General features: G+C 50.1%; 1 protein-coding gene across 1 annotated transcript; it reads right to left on the minus strand.

The window, feature by feature from the left end:
* Window positions 1-1,818: 1,818 nt before the first annotated feature.
* Hspb8 (heat shock protein family B (small) member 8) lies at window positions 1,819-16,362 on the minus strand. Its single transcript, XM_005078985.4, has 3 exons — window positions 15,483-16,362; window positions 9,158-9,221; window positions 1,819-2,814 (listed from the first exon to the last, which is right to left on the minus strand). Exons 1-3 carry the CDS (start codon window positions 15,847-15,849, stop codon window positions 2,655-2,657), a joined length of 591 nt encoding a protein of 196 aa, XP_005079042.1. The 5' UTR covers window positions 15,850-16,362; the 3' UTR covers window positions 1,819-2,654.
* Between the last annotated feature and the right edge of the window lie 477 nt (window positions 16,363-16,839).

Raw genomic sequence — 16,839 nt, forward strand, 5'->3', positions numbered from 1 at the left:
CTTCCTGTCCCCTTAAAGAGGAAACCATAGCCAATTGGAATCCTTTATTATTAAGAATTGTTAATACTTAATACTGTGTTTTGTGCACACTAGATGTCTAAAAAGTATTTGCTGAACAAACATCAAAGGAGTAGGAATTTCTCTCTAATTGCGATTATTTCTCACTCTCTTCCTTGAAAGTGGGCCAGCTAGGATCATATGGGTTTTGGTCGACATCATTATTATTTGTCTTGCCTTGTGAGCACCCAGCCTAGTACAGCAGGTTTTACTGTGTTAGGAGAGGGGTAAGTGACAGGGGCTCTGGCCAGCATGAGAGGCTCAGCTGAGATCCTAAAGAATTAACTGAAGAACACTGTAGGGGAGTCATCCTTGAAGGAGACAGCTGTCTGTGATCAAGGTCCTGTGGCTTCAAGGGACAGTCTTTTCTGAAGAGGGGAGAGAAACTGGATGGGGCAGGAGAATGGGGAATCAGGTTATGGGGAAGAAAGGTGTGTGTGTGTGTGTGTGTGTGTGTGTGTGTGTGTGTGTGTGTGAGTGAGTGAGAGAGAGAGAGAGAGAGAGAGAGAGAGAGAGAGAGGGAGGGAGGGAGGGAGGGAGGGAGGGAGGGAGGGAGGAGAGGGAGAAAGAGCAGGTGGTATAGATAGAAAGATGGATGGACAGAAAGAAAGATGATATAGATGATGGATGGATGGATGGATGGACGGACAGACACAAGAGGCATCTGGCAGTCTTGTGAAGAACACTGGACTTCAGAACAGCAGCAACATGCCTTTCTCCTCGGCTCATGTGTTTTCTTCTCCTTCAGGCACCTCACACCACTCCCTGTTTGTTCAAGTCTTAGAACTGTGCCTGATCACCAACCCTGACTTGACTAACTCTCCTGTGGTCAGCCACACAAAGCCCCAACCTGCAATGTCATCTCTCCTTTCCTAGCAACTGGGATGGACTCACTTAACTACAACTTTGATTTTGCTTTGCTGGGAGAACGGAGAGTGTAATGGCTGAGGGTGAAAGTCCCAGGCTGCCTGGGGCTACTGCTTACCTGGTGTGTGATCTGGGTGGCACATTTCATCTTCATAAGCCTCAGTTCCCCATCTGTATGGGGGAGACAAGATTGGACCTAACTCATAGGATCCTAGTGTGATTAAACATATGAAATCAGTTAGCTTCAGATGAGGCGTCTGACGTCTAGTAAGGATTCAGCCACTGGCATAGCTTGATTTCTGTTGCTATAATAATACACTAACCAAACCTAACTGGGGAAGATGCTTGGACCACACCCTTCAGCTGTGAGCCAAAGCAAACCTTTCCTTCCGTAAGTCACTTTTGTCAGAAGAAATTGTCACAGCAACTGGAAAAGCAACTATGATATCATCCCATTCTTGGGTCCAGGAATTGGTGTATGGACAGACAAACAACCCAGTTTTAGGCCAAGGACATCAAAGAAGACATTTACTGGGTTTACTGGGTTTCTGGGAAATGACAAGGAAACCTTTCACCCTTGGCCGTCTCCTCCCCTAAACTGTCGCTGTAGGATGAGATTCTTGTTTAATAGGTCCAGCCTTATTGCAACCATGAGGACAGACTGTAGCTGTGTAGAACCATCACAATGGACAGAGGCAGAACACAGGGACTAGCGCTGAAGGAACAGCTCTGCAAACACACACCTGAACTTGCTGTAGAGCTGGCTGAAGGCATGTGTGCCGTCCACCCCACTCTCCACTCAGGAATCATCACTTAAAGCCGTAATACTCCTGATAGTGTGTATCGTCGTCGTGACAGAACATTTAGTTTCTCATAAAATGAAGCACAATATGCTACGAACATCAGCTCCTTTATTGGTATTATTATTATTTACTGTTATTTTCCTCCTAAACAACAGCACAATTCACACAACAAAGACACACACATTCCCCCCACCCCCACATACACGATACCACTAGCCTGCATGCCAGGCTGTCTGGCCTTTGCTTGGTTCCTGGAAGAGCCGCTTGGAGACAGCTCTCTGTAAAAATCTGACTTGGACACAAGGGACACAATAAAGGGAAACCTTAGTCAGTGAATCAACTGAGGGCTTCCCAGAATCATTGGTGGTGACAGTTTGAGAGCCATGGGTCATGCCGTATATATCTGGGTAAGGGGCAAAAGGCACTGTTTTGTGTGGCTGATAAATCCCACATGGGGATATTAGGCCTGCCTATAAGTTCTCCTAGACAAAGACTTTACAAACACACTGGGGTAAGCCAGTGGGCCCCATCAACCAAGCCACGCATTAAGAAAGCCCAGAGCAGGGATCTGGGTGATGGGACGGTCCCCAGAGAAAAGCAACCCTCGCATTAGCTGCAAGGTAAAGATGTAACATGAAGTGTTCAACCCCCCTTCACTTGTTTTGCAACTATAGACCGTATGGTGCCTTCAACCAGACAAGGTGAAGGGACATCCTCCCAATACTTTGACCTAACGCAACCAAGCAAGGCTCGCCCATTGCGTCACCCTGTGGAGAAATCTATTACTATGTTATCCAGGGACTCTGTGGTCATTCTCGTCTCCCTCCCATCCCCCAACATCTGAGTTCTGCTAAAGTAGTGTATGTACCCTCCGGACCAGAGACTCCCTGGCACTGGGGACAGGAACAAAGGACCGAGGCTGAATTCTTAGGAACAGGTGACTTCCGGGTTGTCTTGGGGAAGCTCGTGGTTGAAGCTGCTCTCTCCAAAGGGTGAGTAAGGAGGTACTTGGGGAGCTTCGATGATGAGCAGGCCCTCTGGGGAAAGTGAGGCAAATACGGTCACTGGATCCACTTCTGCGGGAAGCCTAGGAGAGCAAAACACAAGATCTTACCCATTTGTTGTTTTCCATACAGCGGAAACAATTGCACTTGTTGGGAAGAAAATGTTCTTTTGCATGGAAACATGTGCATGTGTGTGTTCCATACGTGTATGTGTTTGTATTGCGGTGTGCACCTGAGTGCACATGCACGTTATGCATGTGGAGGCCAGAGCTTGGTGTCAGGTTTCTTCCGCGTATTGCTTGCCATCTCTCACTCAACCTGGAGATCATGGATTTGATGAGGCTATCTAGCCTATGAGCTTCAGGGATCCACTTGTCCCCATCTCTTCACCTCTGGTTATAGATGAGCGCTATCATGCCTGGCTCTTTTAAGGGTGTCCGAATCTGAACTCAGGCCCCATGTTGTCAATTTTTAGAAGAGTGAATAACGCGGGCTTAATTAAGCTTCTGTTTCACAGACTCGGGGTAAGTCAGGCTCAACGACTCAGCGCCAAAGATGGGACGTCTGTACTCAAATCTGATTTCACTTCTCACAAGATTTGAGAGGTGGAAGGGGACAGGGTCTCACATAGCCTTGGCTGGCCTTATGACCTTGAGCTCCTGAACCTCCTCAGGACTATGTAGGCATGTGTCACCACGCCCAGTTCTAAGGATTAAATTTTTTTTCTTTGTTATTTGGAGTGAATGGAGCTACCCAGTGTATGATTTCTTCAACAAACTTGAACCCAAACCATGGTGTCGCGTTAAAGGTTTCATTGGGATGCGCTATTGGTAAGAATAAAAAAAAAAAAAAAAAAACCTCACCACTCGCTGAGCACTTTTAAAGTTCCAGGTGTTATACCTGACTTGTCTATTCATATTCAGTTGCTAAGAATCCTGCCAAGAAGATTCTACTACTACCCCACCCCGCTTACAGACAAGGATGTTAAGACTCAGAGACGATAGAGCATTTGCCCAAAGCTGCACAATTCCCACCAGCAGACGGACTCAGAACTGAAACTTTGGGCTCCAAAGTTCTCCGGCTTCCCCAGCACCAACCATGTGAAGGAAGGTCAGAGGAGCCAGGATCTGCAGGGACCAGAGACCTTACCATAGGCCAGACTAGCTCGGCCTATTGTACAGGCAGGGAGTGGTCTGCCCACCCCTGAATGTGATCAGGACTCTCCCCGAGGGCCCTGGGAGTCATTTCCTGTCATCAGAAGCCCGAGGCCCTGTGAGCCACGTCCACCCAAAGCCACCATGCCAAATCGGAACTCTGAAGATTAACAAAGGTGCTGCTGAAGGGCTTGGATAGTCGCCAGGCCAAGCTTAGGGAAGCAAGAAGACAAAGCCTTGCTGTGAGCCCCCTCCCACTGCCCCTCTCACGGCTCCTCCCACTGCTAGGGAGGGGCCAACTCTGTTTAACCATTAGCTGTGCGCCAGCCAGTGAGCACCCTTGGTACAACCATAGAACGGGCCTTGCAGGCAAGGAGACCTGTGTTCAAATTCTGAAGCTTCTCAACTGTCTGAATGTGAGCTGATGATCTGACTTCTGGGATCCTGTTTCCGTGCAGGGAAAAGAGCCAGTGTCAGAAGAGGACCCAGCAGCTGGGTCGCGGTGCTAGGATGCCCTGCAGTCACCATCCCTTCATGTTGACATCCTGACAGACAGTTGTAGATACGTAAAGGCAAGTTGCACAGACATCAGAGCCCAAAGACCTTCCTGTTGGCCCAGAAGGACGACCTTGTACATGGAGAAACTGAGGCCTAGAGGTGTGAGTAGACTTGATTAGGGTCTCTCACCAGAGTGCTGACTTCCCAAGTATGTGGGAAGAAGTTAAAGAGATCCCTTAGGCCCTCTGAATGACTCCCCGGTGAGTGTTAAATACCCTAGACACCTCTAGGGCCTGGGGACACTAACTGCTTTTCATTTCCCATTAAGAGCTGGTTTAACATGTGGGCCCCAGGGCAAGGGACCTTAAATAACTAGAGAGTTAGCCTCCTGGGGTTTATTTCCCCCACAGGAGCCTCTCTTAGGGATCAGGGGAGAATTTGACTTTATTAAAAGTGAGCAGACCTCAGAGGGAGAAAAAGTCCTCAGCTGGTGATGGGGCAGAAATGGAAGTTTGTGAAGCTGAGTAGAGTGAGGACAGTGTGTGGAAGCTGTGATCTGAGCTCCTGTAACCCAGCAGGAAGATCTGGGGCTTCAGAGGTACAGCGACCTGTGTTCGAATCCCATGGTACCTCTTTTCAGTTTGTGGTGTGTGTGTGTGTGTGTGTGTGTGTGTGTGTGTTTGTGTGTGCTTTCATGTGGGTATGGTCACATATGTGTGCACAAGCATGTGCAGATCAGGAGTCAACCATGGACATTGTTCCTGAGTAATTGCCCAGCTTGTTTATTATTAATTATGATGATGATTATTTGTCATTATTATTATTATTATTGAGACCACATGTATTATGGGGATTTGGGACTCCCTGATTAGGCTAGGCTGTCTGGCCAGCAAATCCCAAGGATCTTCTTGTCTCTGCCTCCCCAACCCTGGGATTACAAGCTCAAGACACCACACTGGGATTTCCTCCAAGGGCTCTAGGGCTGGAACACAGAACCTACTGTATGGCAAGCACTATACAGACTGAACTAACTCCCCAGCCCCCAATTCCCTGTTCCCCTTCATCTCCAGCCCCTGACAGCCACACCCTACTCTCTTGGAAAGTCTGGTTATTTTAGAGTCCACACAAAAGCGACAGCTCCGAAGCATCGTTCTTTCTATGTCTTGTCTGTGTCATGAGCCTTGGGTTCCTCAGCTCCCGACCCGGTGGTCAGATTTCTCCTTTCTCCGGAAAGGCTTTTCTGATAACCCAGGTCTGATCTTTACCAGCACTTCACTTCTATCTCCACCCACCCCTCCAAAGTTCAGGATCTTCAGCGGCTAGGAGAGTTTGATAACCTTAATGGGGTTCTTTCAATGGTTAAATAGGATTAAGCCTGTAGACCTCATAATATGGCCATGACATATCACAGATGCCAACAAAGGACTGGCCAGATACCTGGGAGGATGGGAGACTGGGAGAACAGTGAGTGCTTTGCTGGACATCCTTCCTGCTGACTTCCTGCATCCTGTTTCCTGCTTCTTCTCCAAGCTGGGGGTAGAAAAGAGCCTGCTTCCAACCTGCTAAGCAACCCCAAAAACTCTCTTTCACCTAACACAAACAGGCTTCTAGGATGCACTTCCAAACCCAAGCCCGAGTCATTTGCTGTAGCTCTCTGCAGAGGTGGCATCTCCCAAGGACCCCAGGCTTGGCTAAAGTAAATTTTCTGTCCTCTGGGGCTTTTCCTGGGAAAGGCAACCGGGTTCCCTGACTCTGACCCAAGGCTATCCCAGTCTCCAGCCTGACTCCTTGACCTCTCCCATCTGCCAGAGCCACTCTTGTGTGGCTCTAACCTTGGGGCGCCTTACTAATATTAATCCCCACCACCCAACACTTCATCCTTGTCCTCCCAACTCCCTAACACAGCCCATGTGAGAGGGAGTGCAGGGGATGCAGCCTCAGAATAGCTATCCAAGTCACTCTAAGAGACCCATTAGTTTTATCTTAATACAGGCAGGGAGGTCTCTATACCAGGGCTGGGAGTCAAAATACTCAACAAGTAAATGGCACAGTTGGACACCGGCCATTCACAATGGATGGATGCACGCTATGCTGATGAAGGATGACCCTAGGGACCTTCAGTTGGTGGAGTAGGAGCTTTGGGTAGTCCTAGGTATATAGAGTGAGACTCAATCTTGATTATCAACTTCATTGGACCTCAGAGAGGAAAGATGCAGAGTCGATTAAGAGCTGGGGTGGGGCAGACCCTCATGTAGACAGCACCATCTCGTAGACTGGGGAGGATGCGGAATAAGGAGAGAGGCAGAGCAAAAGGCCTCCGGAATGTGAGTGCTTTCTCACTTCTGTGTGGCTCTCCATTGCCACATCACAATATTGTTTTCAGACATTTGCCATTCACGAAAAGCTAACTAACACAGGCAGTCCATGTGTCAACAACCCACCCCTCAGCAGCTGAGTAGCTACACTATCTTCAACAACTTGAGGATTGTTTGTCTATCTAATCTGACTTTCCAGAGCTGCTTCCTGCATGGCCTCTGAGGTGGGGGAAATCCACGGGAAACTGGCTTCTTTTTTTTTCTTTTTGAGACAGGGTCTCACTGTGTAGCCCTGGATAGACTGTGTAGCCTGGGTGGGCCTCTAGCTTGTGACAATATTCCTGTCTCAGCCTTCAGAGTTCTGGGATTATAAGTGTGAACCACAATGCCCAGCTTTGACTGTGTGTGTGTGTGTGTGTGTGTGTGTGTGTGTGATGTGCTAATGTGAGTGGTGTGAGGGAATGTGCACCTGTCATGTGGAGGCCAGAGCAGGACACTGGGTGTCTCTGCCTTGTCCCTTGAGGCAGGGTCTCTCACAGGAAGCTCACCCCTTCAGCTAGGCTGGCAGACCAGTGACCACTCAGCCCCACAATGCCAGGGTATGTATAGCCACGGCCAGCTTTGTACATGGGTACTGCAGATTCAAACTCGTGTCCTTATGCTTACAGAGCAAAAGCTCTTACCCAGTGTGCCACTCCCCACCCCCTGGATGGCTCTAAATATTCACCGTGTTCCCTGCTGCATCTTTCTCTCAGCTCTTCCCTGTTTGGGATTCTGTGCTGAGCCAGGTTGAGCCTCTGAAAGGAGAGACTCCTTTCAGTGCCCTCCCTCCCTTCCTTCTCTCTCAGCTCTGTCTGATCTAGAGCTGGGGAGAGAGGTGAAGGTCGCCGATGCTGGCAAGCCAGCGAATGTAAGAAGAAACTGGTTGGTATTTGCCTTATCAGGAAGTTTCCACGGGTTTCCGAGAACCGTGAGGGTTATGAGACTGGGGTCAGGAAAGGGCACATGCATTCGGAGACTAGGATGTGGATTCCTGAGGCTGAAAGAAATCTCGGAATTCAGCTGGTGCAATCTGTCTGCCACAGGATGCCTTTGCCAGGGCTGGTGTGGAGCTCAGACACCATCACGAGAACCTCGGCCACCTACTGCCTGTACGAAGCACCCTAAGGCCATCTGCCTTCGAGGATACTGGAGCAGTATCCCATTATACAGACCTGTTTGGGGGCAGGGCTAAATCCCTACTATAGACCTAAGCCTTGCCCTTTTGTCTACTGGAGATTTACTTCCCCCAGAATGTACTTTCACTGCAGAGGCCAAGACGGTGATGGCTGTGAAAGACCTCAGGGCCAGAAACACACCAGTGAGTGATGCTGATTGGAGAGAGGGTTCATGACAGGCACCCGAGCCACTAATACAGCCAGCATCCTCCCTGAGCCTCCTCTCCCCACGGGCACTGCCAGTTAGGGGTGTGGCCATGCTTCATCGGCTCAGCTTGGATGCCTGCTTCCTGCTCTCATAAGACCAAAGCTAACGAGAATCCCTCCCTTAAGTCAAACTTGTCTTTCCCCTAGAGCAGTGTCTCCGCCTCCAAACCTCCATGGTGGGTGTCAGTGATCCCAGGAAACCAGACAACAGCTTGAGCCAGTATTTTCAGGCACACAGGTAGTATCTTAGCTGTAGTGGAAGATAGCTTATTGGAGGGGCCACGGAGATGGCTCAGTGTGCAAGACTGCTCGCTGGGCACATGAGGATCTGAGCTCAAAGTCCCAGCACCCATGATAAAACCAGGAGTGGCAATGTGTGCTTGTGACCCCAGTCTTGTGGGAGGGAGAGCAGGAGGATTGGTGTGGGCTTTCTGGCCGCTAGTCCAGCTCTAGGTTCAGTGAGAGACCCTGTCTCAAGGGGAAAGGGTGAAAAATGATAGAGCAGGACACTGGGCATCTGCCGCTAGCGTCTATGTGAGTACAAGAGCCCATGTACTCCTTGCATACAGTACATAAGCATAGATGCACATGCATGTGCATGGTGGGATGGACGGGGACACACACACACACACACACACACACACACACACACACACACACACACACACACACACACACGATCCTAGAAGAGCAAACTGGGAGGATCAGGCTTAAGTGGGTCTTCCTTGGTACCCTCCTGTCAGTGCCTCCTGGGGGGGGGGTGAGCATTCCAGTGCTCAGTGTAAGAAGGACAAATCATTTTGCCTCTCTGTTCTCTGGTGGGGTCAATGCCCTCCTCATGGGGTACTGAGCCGATGAGATGACAATCTAACCCCCTCACTTGGGGGCCTCTATTGCAGGTTATTGTGACAGCCTCTCCCCTTGAGGTATGAGAGTTCAATTCCTTGCCTGAGTATATCTCCCAGGAAATCAGGATCCCAGAGTTGAGTCCCACCCTCAGCGCCTGCCCGAGATCCACCCTGCAAGGGTACTTACTGGATTTTCTTGGTGAAGTTCTTGGAGACAATCCCACCTTCCTGCTGCTTCTCTTCATGTTTGCCTGGAAGACAGGAGCATCGCCATGTGTTAGAGTCTGTATCCCTTGGGCCTCATTCAGGATTTGGGCTTGAATTCAAATTCTAAGTTGCTTTTGCCTTCTTTGGTAGCTTAGGAGTGGTGTGGAGTTCAGGCTTTGTTTGACATCCAGACTCAAGCCCACCTCCCAGGCGGGTGGAAGATAAGCTAATATGACGGGCAGGAGAGAGGATGTTGATGATGTTTTGTTGACAACTGTTAAACTGGGACACCTGTTCCCTAACTTCCAGCCTCCCACTTAACTCCTACCTCCTAGCCGGCCAGCAGGTCCCAGGAGCCACAAGAAAGAAACGAAGCCACAAGAAGCTGGGGCTTCTTGGCCACCCAGCACCCTTCCCTGGGTCTTCGGATCGCTTTCTTTCTCCTGTTGTAACTGAAGTGCAAACTAAGGTCCCAGAGTGGGTCCAAGGTCACCCAGAAGGTGTGTGGCTGCTCTGGCCTCCTGCCCCTCCATCCTCGGACTTGCATTGAGCCTTCCAGGCCACCTTATCCAGCCTGGAATAATGCTTCCATCTGCCGGACACACCCAACCTCTCCTAAGGGACCTCTCCTCAGAGACACAAATTCTAACAAGCCACGCCCCTTAAGGGCTCCTTCTCCCAATTATGGAGATGAAGATGAAAGTACAAGAAGGGCTTCAGACCAAGCTGGCTTTTATACTGTATAATTCACACAGCAATCGTGATCCTCTCAACTCTCCTCATTCTTCGTCATCTTTTAAAGTAGGGTGTCTTAAATTTCTCTTTAAACAAACAGGATTAGTGCTTGGCTGTGCCACCTGTCAGCACCTGTCCTTTGCACACTCCACTCCTTTTAGAGGTCACATTCCAGAGCCCAGGCTCCACATTCCCACTCAGGAGGCCTTCCGGGCAAGCTTCAGAATCCAGACTATAAATACCCAGGGGGGATTGCAGCATCTCCCGGAGGTCCAAATTGTCTTAAACTCATCATTTACAGGTGATTGCATTAGTAATACTCTGTGCCATTAATCATTCCTTTAATAACCTTTTCTGATTACAAGATAATGCATATGTATGTTAGAAAGTGTAGGAAATAAATTAACAAGGGAGAAAAAAAGACACCACAACCACCCCTAGTCCTACCCTCCCCACCCTCACAGCCGTCATGAATAACGTGTTTACATCTCCAGCCATAGAAAATGCTTCTTAAAAAGTATGGATTTTCTAGACTACATGCATTGTACCAAGGGGGCTCTATACACTGGCTGGAAATCAGTTTTCAACTGGCCGAGAAATTATGATTACTTGTCTGTTTTCCCCAAATACTCTTCAACAGCATGAGTGTGGGGGGGCACAGAGCAATTCTCAATTGTTTATTCACCTTACTATGTTATTGCCTTTTAAATTAACGTATTAATTTTGTGTGGATCATGTGCCACAGAAATCAGAGGACAGCTTGCAGGAATCATAGACAGTCAGGCTCAGGAGCAGGTAGGTGCCTCTTACCTGCTGAGCCTTCTTGTTGTGGGGGGCACCAACTTTGATTTTGAGACAGGGTCTCTCACGGAACCTGGAGCTCACCGAATGGTTTATGCTTGCTGGCCAGAAAGTACCTGGACTCCTCCTGCCTCTGCCTCCCTGGTGCTCAAACCGCTGTGGCGAGCTTTTATGTAGGTGTTCAGGACTGGAACTCAGGAGCTCCTGATTTTTAATGGCTGCATCTCATTCCACTGCAAGGCTCCCTCAGACAGCCTCTTACTTTTCGGCACTCACGAGGCTTCCAACAACAGAAGCCTCCTCTCTGCACCAAAAATCCTTGCAACTTGATCTTCACACCAAACCCAGTGACTTCTGGGATTTGAGCCAAGCTTGAGGCCTTCTAAGGCCTGGCCTGTATTGCTCCATGGTCCTTAGGAAAAACAGTACTATTTGTCCTCTCAGGATGGGGAAAAAGGTATACTGACCAGAATCCACTTTTAAATTGCAGTGTCTGGAGGCCAGAGCTCTCTGTTCTGTGTATGTGCTGTCAGCCCGAGAGGCTATTCTGCTCAGCTATGTGACACTCACCTACTCTGTGCCTGTGGCCCCTGTCTGTTCTCTGGTCCCCTCCCTGAGGCCCCGGCCTTGGAGGAGCCTGCTTCCACTGGGGACAGGCCAGGGCCTCTGACTCAGCTCTTCTGCACCCTGCCCTCCTCCTGCTGGCTGGAGGCAAACGATGAAGAGGATGGAGCACTAACTGCCAGCTCACACAGACACTGCCTCTGAATTTCCTCCGCCACTCAGTCTTACCCAACTGTTGTCTGCATCTGTTCAGCAAACGGCATGAGACAGTCGGCGCTATATAATAAAGCCAACATTGTGTGAGGCGATTTTGCCTAACAGCGGGCCAGTGTCAGGGAGGCGGGGCTCGGCTGTAATGTTTGATAGGTCAGGCATATTGACCCACTGCAATTTCGGCTTGGGATACTTTGGGTTTTATGATGGGGTCTCTGGGACCCTTGTCGCACAGTAAGCCAAGGGGCACCTGTGCAGTCTGGACTTGGTGTCAGCCACTGTTCTCAGCAACTCACTTATGCCAACTCCTTTAGTCGGGGACTTTATAACCACCACTATTTGCACAGAGGAACTGAAATTCAGAGAGGATCCCTAAGTCCGTGGCCACACCACCCTGAACATGCCTGAACACGTGATGTACCTGAGGCCAAACACGACAGAGCAAAGGGTGGCAGAGTCCCGGGAGCCAGACGCCAGTCCCGGCTCAGACGTTTCCTGACAGGGCTCTACCCTTCCTTCTCTGAGTCTCAGTTCATGTTTCTCTATGTTCTGGAAACGATGTTACTGGAGCCCCAGGAGAAGCCATGGAGTGAGCCACACAGCCCTTGCAAGCCGCACAGGGGAGCCTGGTCACTCAACTTTGATGTTTAGGGAAATGGGGCTCCTCAGAAGTCCATGTTCTGAGAAAGGGTACAGGCCAGGGGAGGGAGGGAGGGAGGGAGGGAGGGAGGGAGGGAGGGAGGGAGGGAGGGAGGGAGGATCTCTAAGCAGGAAAGATTTCAAGGTTTCTATAATGAGAGCCTGTGGTGCATACCAGTTGAAAGAGGCGGGTCATCTTGATGTCATTTGCATATCATTTGCATAAGCGCATTGCTTATTGGGCATCTGATGTTAAACCAGCACGTTTTCATTTACTAGCTTGCTTTCTGACTTACATCTTATAGCATCATTCTGTTTTCCTTTTTGTACACAGAAGAAAGAAATGATGACTATACAGACAGATCTCTGCCAATCCCAGGACAGAAGAGATCTCCTGCAGCTGTCTCTCAGGTGCCCTAAAGAGCTGCGGCTGCACTGCCTCTATGGGGCAGAGTGTATGAGAAAAGCCATCAAGGAAAGGTGATGTTTCCAGGGACACCAGAGCCCTGGGACCAGGTCAAAAGCCTCTCCAGTCTTTCCTTAAACAAGGCCTGGCCCCGAAGGGATCATTCTTGGCTGGTAGCTGCAGGATAGGAAGGTGATGCATGATGGAAATCATGAACCCACATTTTCCAAACACTTCCCTGGAGCCGGGGTATTGCTACATGGTCAGATAAGATGGGGCTGGCTCTCACATCTGTAAACTGCATGGACAAGGGAAGACTCTGAGAAGTCCTGCAATGAGGCAGAGGCTTACTCATGATTCTGGCTCATCGGGCATCATCTGCAACTCAGGATAACCTTTCATCCATTCCCCTGGACACCAGGAAGCAGATGACGAGGCAGATCTGACCTCGTCCTCTTCTTTGTGAGGCAGCATGAGCTGAGTTCAGGGGTTGTGGGTGGGAAGTCTAAACAGCTTCACAGTCAGAACTAGAGTCAGTCAATGAACCTCTAGGCAGGACCTGACTTTAAAATATTATATACCGACAGAGAGGAAGCAGGTGGTTGGTTGTGCTGGGTGAGTTAGTCTCTGTAGGCCTCAGCTTCACTATCTGTAAAATGGGCAGGGGCGGTGTTACAAACCTACCCACACTCCTAAAAAAGCATCGTGAGTAACCACCCAGTAAGCCAGCTCAGGTGGACGGTGAGCAAAGGTCTGGCCTGAATGCTTGTGGGAGAACAGGTTCTAATTGCATGGTGTAGGTAGGATACTGGCTCTGCTCCCTGGCTTCCCCTTTGGAAGCTCCAGACCTTAGTTCTTAAATCCCTTTCAGGGAAGCTTTTTCACATACTCTTGGTGGGCTTGGAGTCTGTATAGCTGGGACCACAATTAGCCGCACAAGTACAGGGTTTATCTTTTTGTCTTAGTTCCAGTGTCCCCATTTCACAGACAGAGACAGAGAGGCTCCGTGATACACCCCCAAGCCTCTGGATCACTAAGGTTCCTGCCTGAGATCTCAGCCTGTGGCTGCCAGACTCCACCTGTTAAGGAGTACCTTCAGATGAGGACGAAGAAAAGGCTTCAGGGTGTGGGTGATCTGGAAGCCTCTGCATTAAACAACTGTAATTAAAACTGAACAAGGGTGGGATGGTGATGATCTCAGTCTGCAGGATGCACTACTAACTCCATTTTACACATGTTCTGGATTTATCGTCTGCATTTAATACATCTTCCCACTAGCCTCGTGTGACAGGAAGGACCATAATTCCCATTGCACAGACAGGGAAACCGAAGCTCCTAGTTGGTGTCCATTTGGCTGCCTCACAGTTGGGCTGGAATTTGAACCCAGGTCTCGTCGTGTTTATCATTTTATTATCTACTGGGACCTCTCTACGTGCCCACACCATGGCTACCACTGTATTTCTGTTTACAGAAACAAGCTGTTAATATCCATGCACCCGCCATATAAAATTGCCCTGTCGGAGTCTACTAACACCCTTCCTGAGGACCCGTGGGGACCCCGATGTCCAAAACCGAACAAGACAGCTGAAGAAGCAATAGCCGGTCCTGTTAGTGAGCGAGCAGCCGAGCTAGTGTGGGCTCACCAGCCAGTGCAGAGCCCACACCCACGTCAGCATGAGCCCCAGAGTGCCCGCCCCGCCACACCCACAGTCACAGCCTTTGATGTTTACAGTTCTACTCCTAGTGACTTTAATCCCCCCTGGGCCCCCTTGAACACTGCTGGGGCTTGTTCCTGCCCAGCTAGTGCTTGCAGCTGGCTTGCTATTGATTTTCTGGCGTCAGGCCCCTGCCAGGAACAAGCTCTTTTTAATGGCCTGTTAATTGGAAGGGAGGCAGAAAAAAAAGCTGAGGCCCAGCTCACCAGGGGCCAGGCTTCCTGTCTCCTCTGTCTTTTCCCCTCCAGTGGATTCTGTCTCCCAGAGTGCAATGGGGTAGGGAAAGCCCTGGGCCTGAAGCTGGTGGCCAGGCCTAAGGTCTGCTCTGGTCCTTTTGCTGACTCACTGGATGACCTGGGACAAGGCCTCCTCAGCTGCAAGATGGGAGTAGATAGTCAGGGGATGAAGGGTCACAGGGAAGTGGATTTTTAAGTGGCTTTTGTTGCTGCTGCTGCTGCTGGTGTGGTGGTAGGGTTATTTTGTGTGTTTTTAACTGAAAGATTTTAATTCAGCTTAGAAACTTGGCTCAAATGAATAAATAAATAAACAAACAAATAAATAGATGGCTAGGTAGATCCCTTTCATGTCCCTCAATTCCCAAGGCAGCCTGTGTTGGAACTCTCTGCTACCTTGAACAAATTATGCTAACCTCTCTGGGCCTCCATTTCCTCAGTCCAAAAGGGACAGGCGGACAGTTAATACAGCCGCCTCCTCTGGCTGTATTAACACAGGTGCTACCTGATGCTGGGTCCCTGGGCTCTGGTACCAGGCAGACCGATGTAGTGCTTCCATGACCTAGCCTCAGTTTCCTAGTCTGTTGATAGCATGGTGGCTCAGAATTCATCCTGTCCCACCCCCTCCCACACCCAGTGTCGTGGTTTTGGGGTATTGTAACCCCCTCAGAAGTCCTCCATGCATCAATCTATTCTTTATATTAAACTGTCTACTTCAAAATATCCAATCTGGCCCTGCCAGGTGGGCACTATGCGCTGAGGACCCCAGCTACTGGATCACATTCAGACTCTTTCTGTAGCCCATTGAGAAGCGCTTGTCCCTGATGATAACATCTAGGTTGCATTCCTGGGACCTGAGATCACCTGTGCCACATCGTCTGTCACAGGTCCCTTCTACTGAAGCTCCATCAGGGCTGAACCTACACACACACACACACACACACACACACACACACACACACACACACACAGACCCTGGCCTGTCTGCTCCTCACTCACCTGACACCTCTACGTATCCATCCTTGGTCTTCACCATCAGCTCTTCAGGCTTGAAGCTGTGCACATTGACACACACTTTCCAGGGCTCCCCGGGGAAGGGTGGGGGGCTCCTGCCCTCAGCAGGCACTCCAAACCTGGCTGTGGCTGTAGGCCCCCGGGGAACCATGCCGGATCTTAGGGTTCCGGGCCAGGCAGATGAGAGCCGAGGCAAAGCCCACTCAGGCCAAGGGGCTGTCAAGTCGTCTGGGAAGGGGTCCATGCCAAAGCCATCGTCCAGCAGGCGGGAAGAGAGCGGTGAGTCCCGGAAGGGGTCTCTGCGCAAGCGGCTTGGGTAGGAGCACGGGAAAGGCAACTGCCCGTCAGCCATGGTGTCTGCTGAGCTCAGAGGGAGAGAAATAGAGGCTCAGAAAGACAGAGCCACCTACCCAAGGTCACACAGCAAGGTGATGTGGCTTGAGATGGTTGTCAAAGTTTAGTCCTCCTCTTCAGAAAATGCTGATCTTCTGTTAGCCACAAGCCCAACCATCGGCTGCCAAGAAGGGAGCTGGGGTCCTGGCTCACAAGCGTGACCCACCAAGCAGGCCCAGCAGAATCCCAGAGGGCCTCTGTCTGTCCCACCTCACCAGGCTATCAGCAAGTCACTCGCCTCCCAGGCTCCCAGCCAGGGCCGCCGCTGAGGTCTTGAGCACAGCCAGGAGTTTAATAAACCTCAGGGACGCGCGCCTAGAAACTTCTCCTGGCTTCTGGGCTGGGATCCTTCTATTTATTTGCTGCTGGGGGCTGGGGGCGGGTTTTGCAAGCACCTCCTGTCACAGGAGTATTCGAAGGTGATGAACCAGCCCCTGAGAATCCGCTGAGAGAACAACTGGGCTCCAGGAGGGGGTGGGGAGCTGGGAGGGACCGTGGCGTCCGAGTCCAGCCAGCCTCTCCCGCACTCTCTCCTCCTCTTACTCAGCTCCGCCCCGCCCTCTCTCTGCCTCCAGCGGCGTCCACTCCAGGCACCAGAGTCCCGCAGGGCGCTAAAGGCAGACTATTAATAACCCTCCGCCTGGCTGAGTGTTCAGGTCATACTCTGGAAATACCATCCCCAGAACACGTTCTATCTTGCCCCCCACTCTGGGGACCCACAGAAGAAGAAAGACGACGGCACATTAAATTGAAAAGTAGAGGCAATCCCCATTTACAGTATGGCCAAAGGCACCTCCAACTTCTGAGAGTGATTAACAACAACATATGATTTTTTCTAAATGACACTTGATAAGATATATATATATATATATATATATATATATATATATATATATATAAGACATTGTTAGAGTGTCTATTGGGATAGGAAGGTCTTGGAGCAAGAAAT

Source organism: Mesocricetus auratus, unplaced genomic scaffold, assembly GCF_017639785.1.
Source record: "Mesocricetus auratus isolate SY011 unplaced genomic scaffold, BCM_Maur_2.0 Super-Scaffold_100025, whole genome shotgun sequence".
In the NCBI taxonomy this organism is placed as follows: domain Eukaryota; kingdom Metazoa; phylum Chordata; class Mammalia; order Rodentia; family Cricetidae; genus Mesocricetus; species Mesocricetus auratus.

Coding starts and splice junctions, on each gene's coding strand:
- Hspb8 (XM_005078985.4), bottom strand. CDS start 15,849: ATGGCTGACGGGCAGTTGCCTTTCCCGTGCTCCTACCCAAGCCGCTTG. Junction 9,222..15,482: donor TGGATACGTAGAGGTGTCAG/GTGAGTGAGGAG, acceptor CCTGTCTTCCAG/GCAAACATGAAGAGAAGCAG. Junction 2,815..9,157: donor AACTTCACCAAGAAAATCCA/GTAAGTACCCTT, acceptor TTGCTCTCCTAG/GCTTCCCGCAGAAGTGGATC.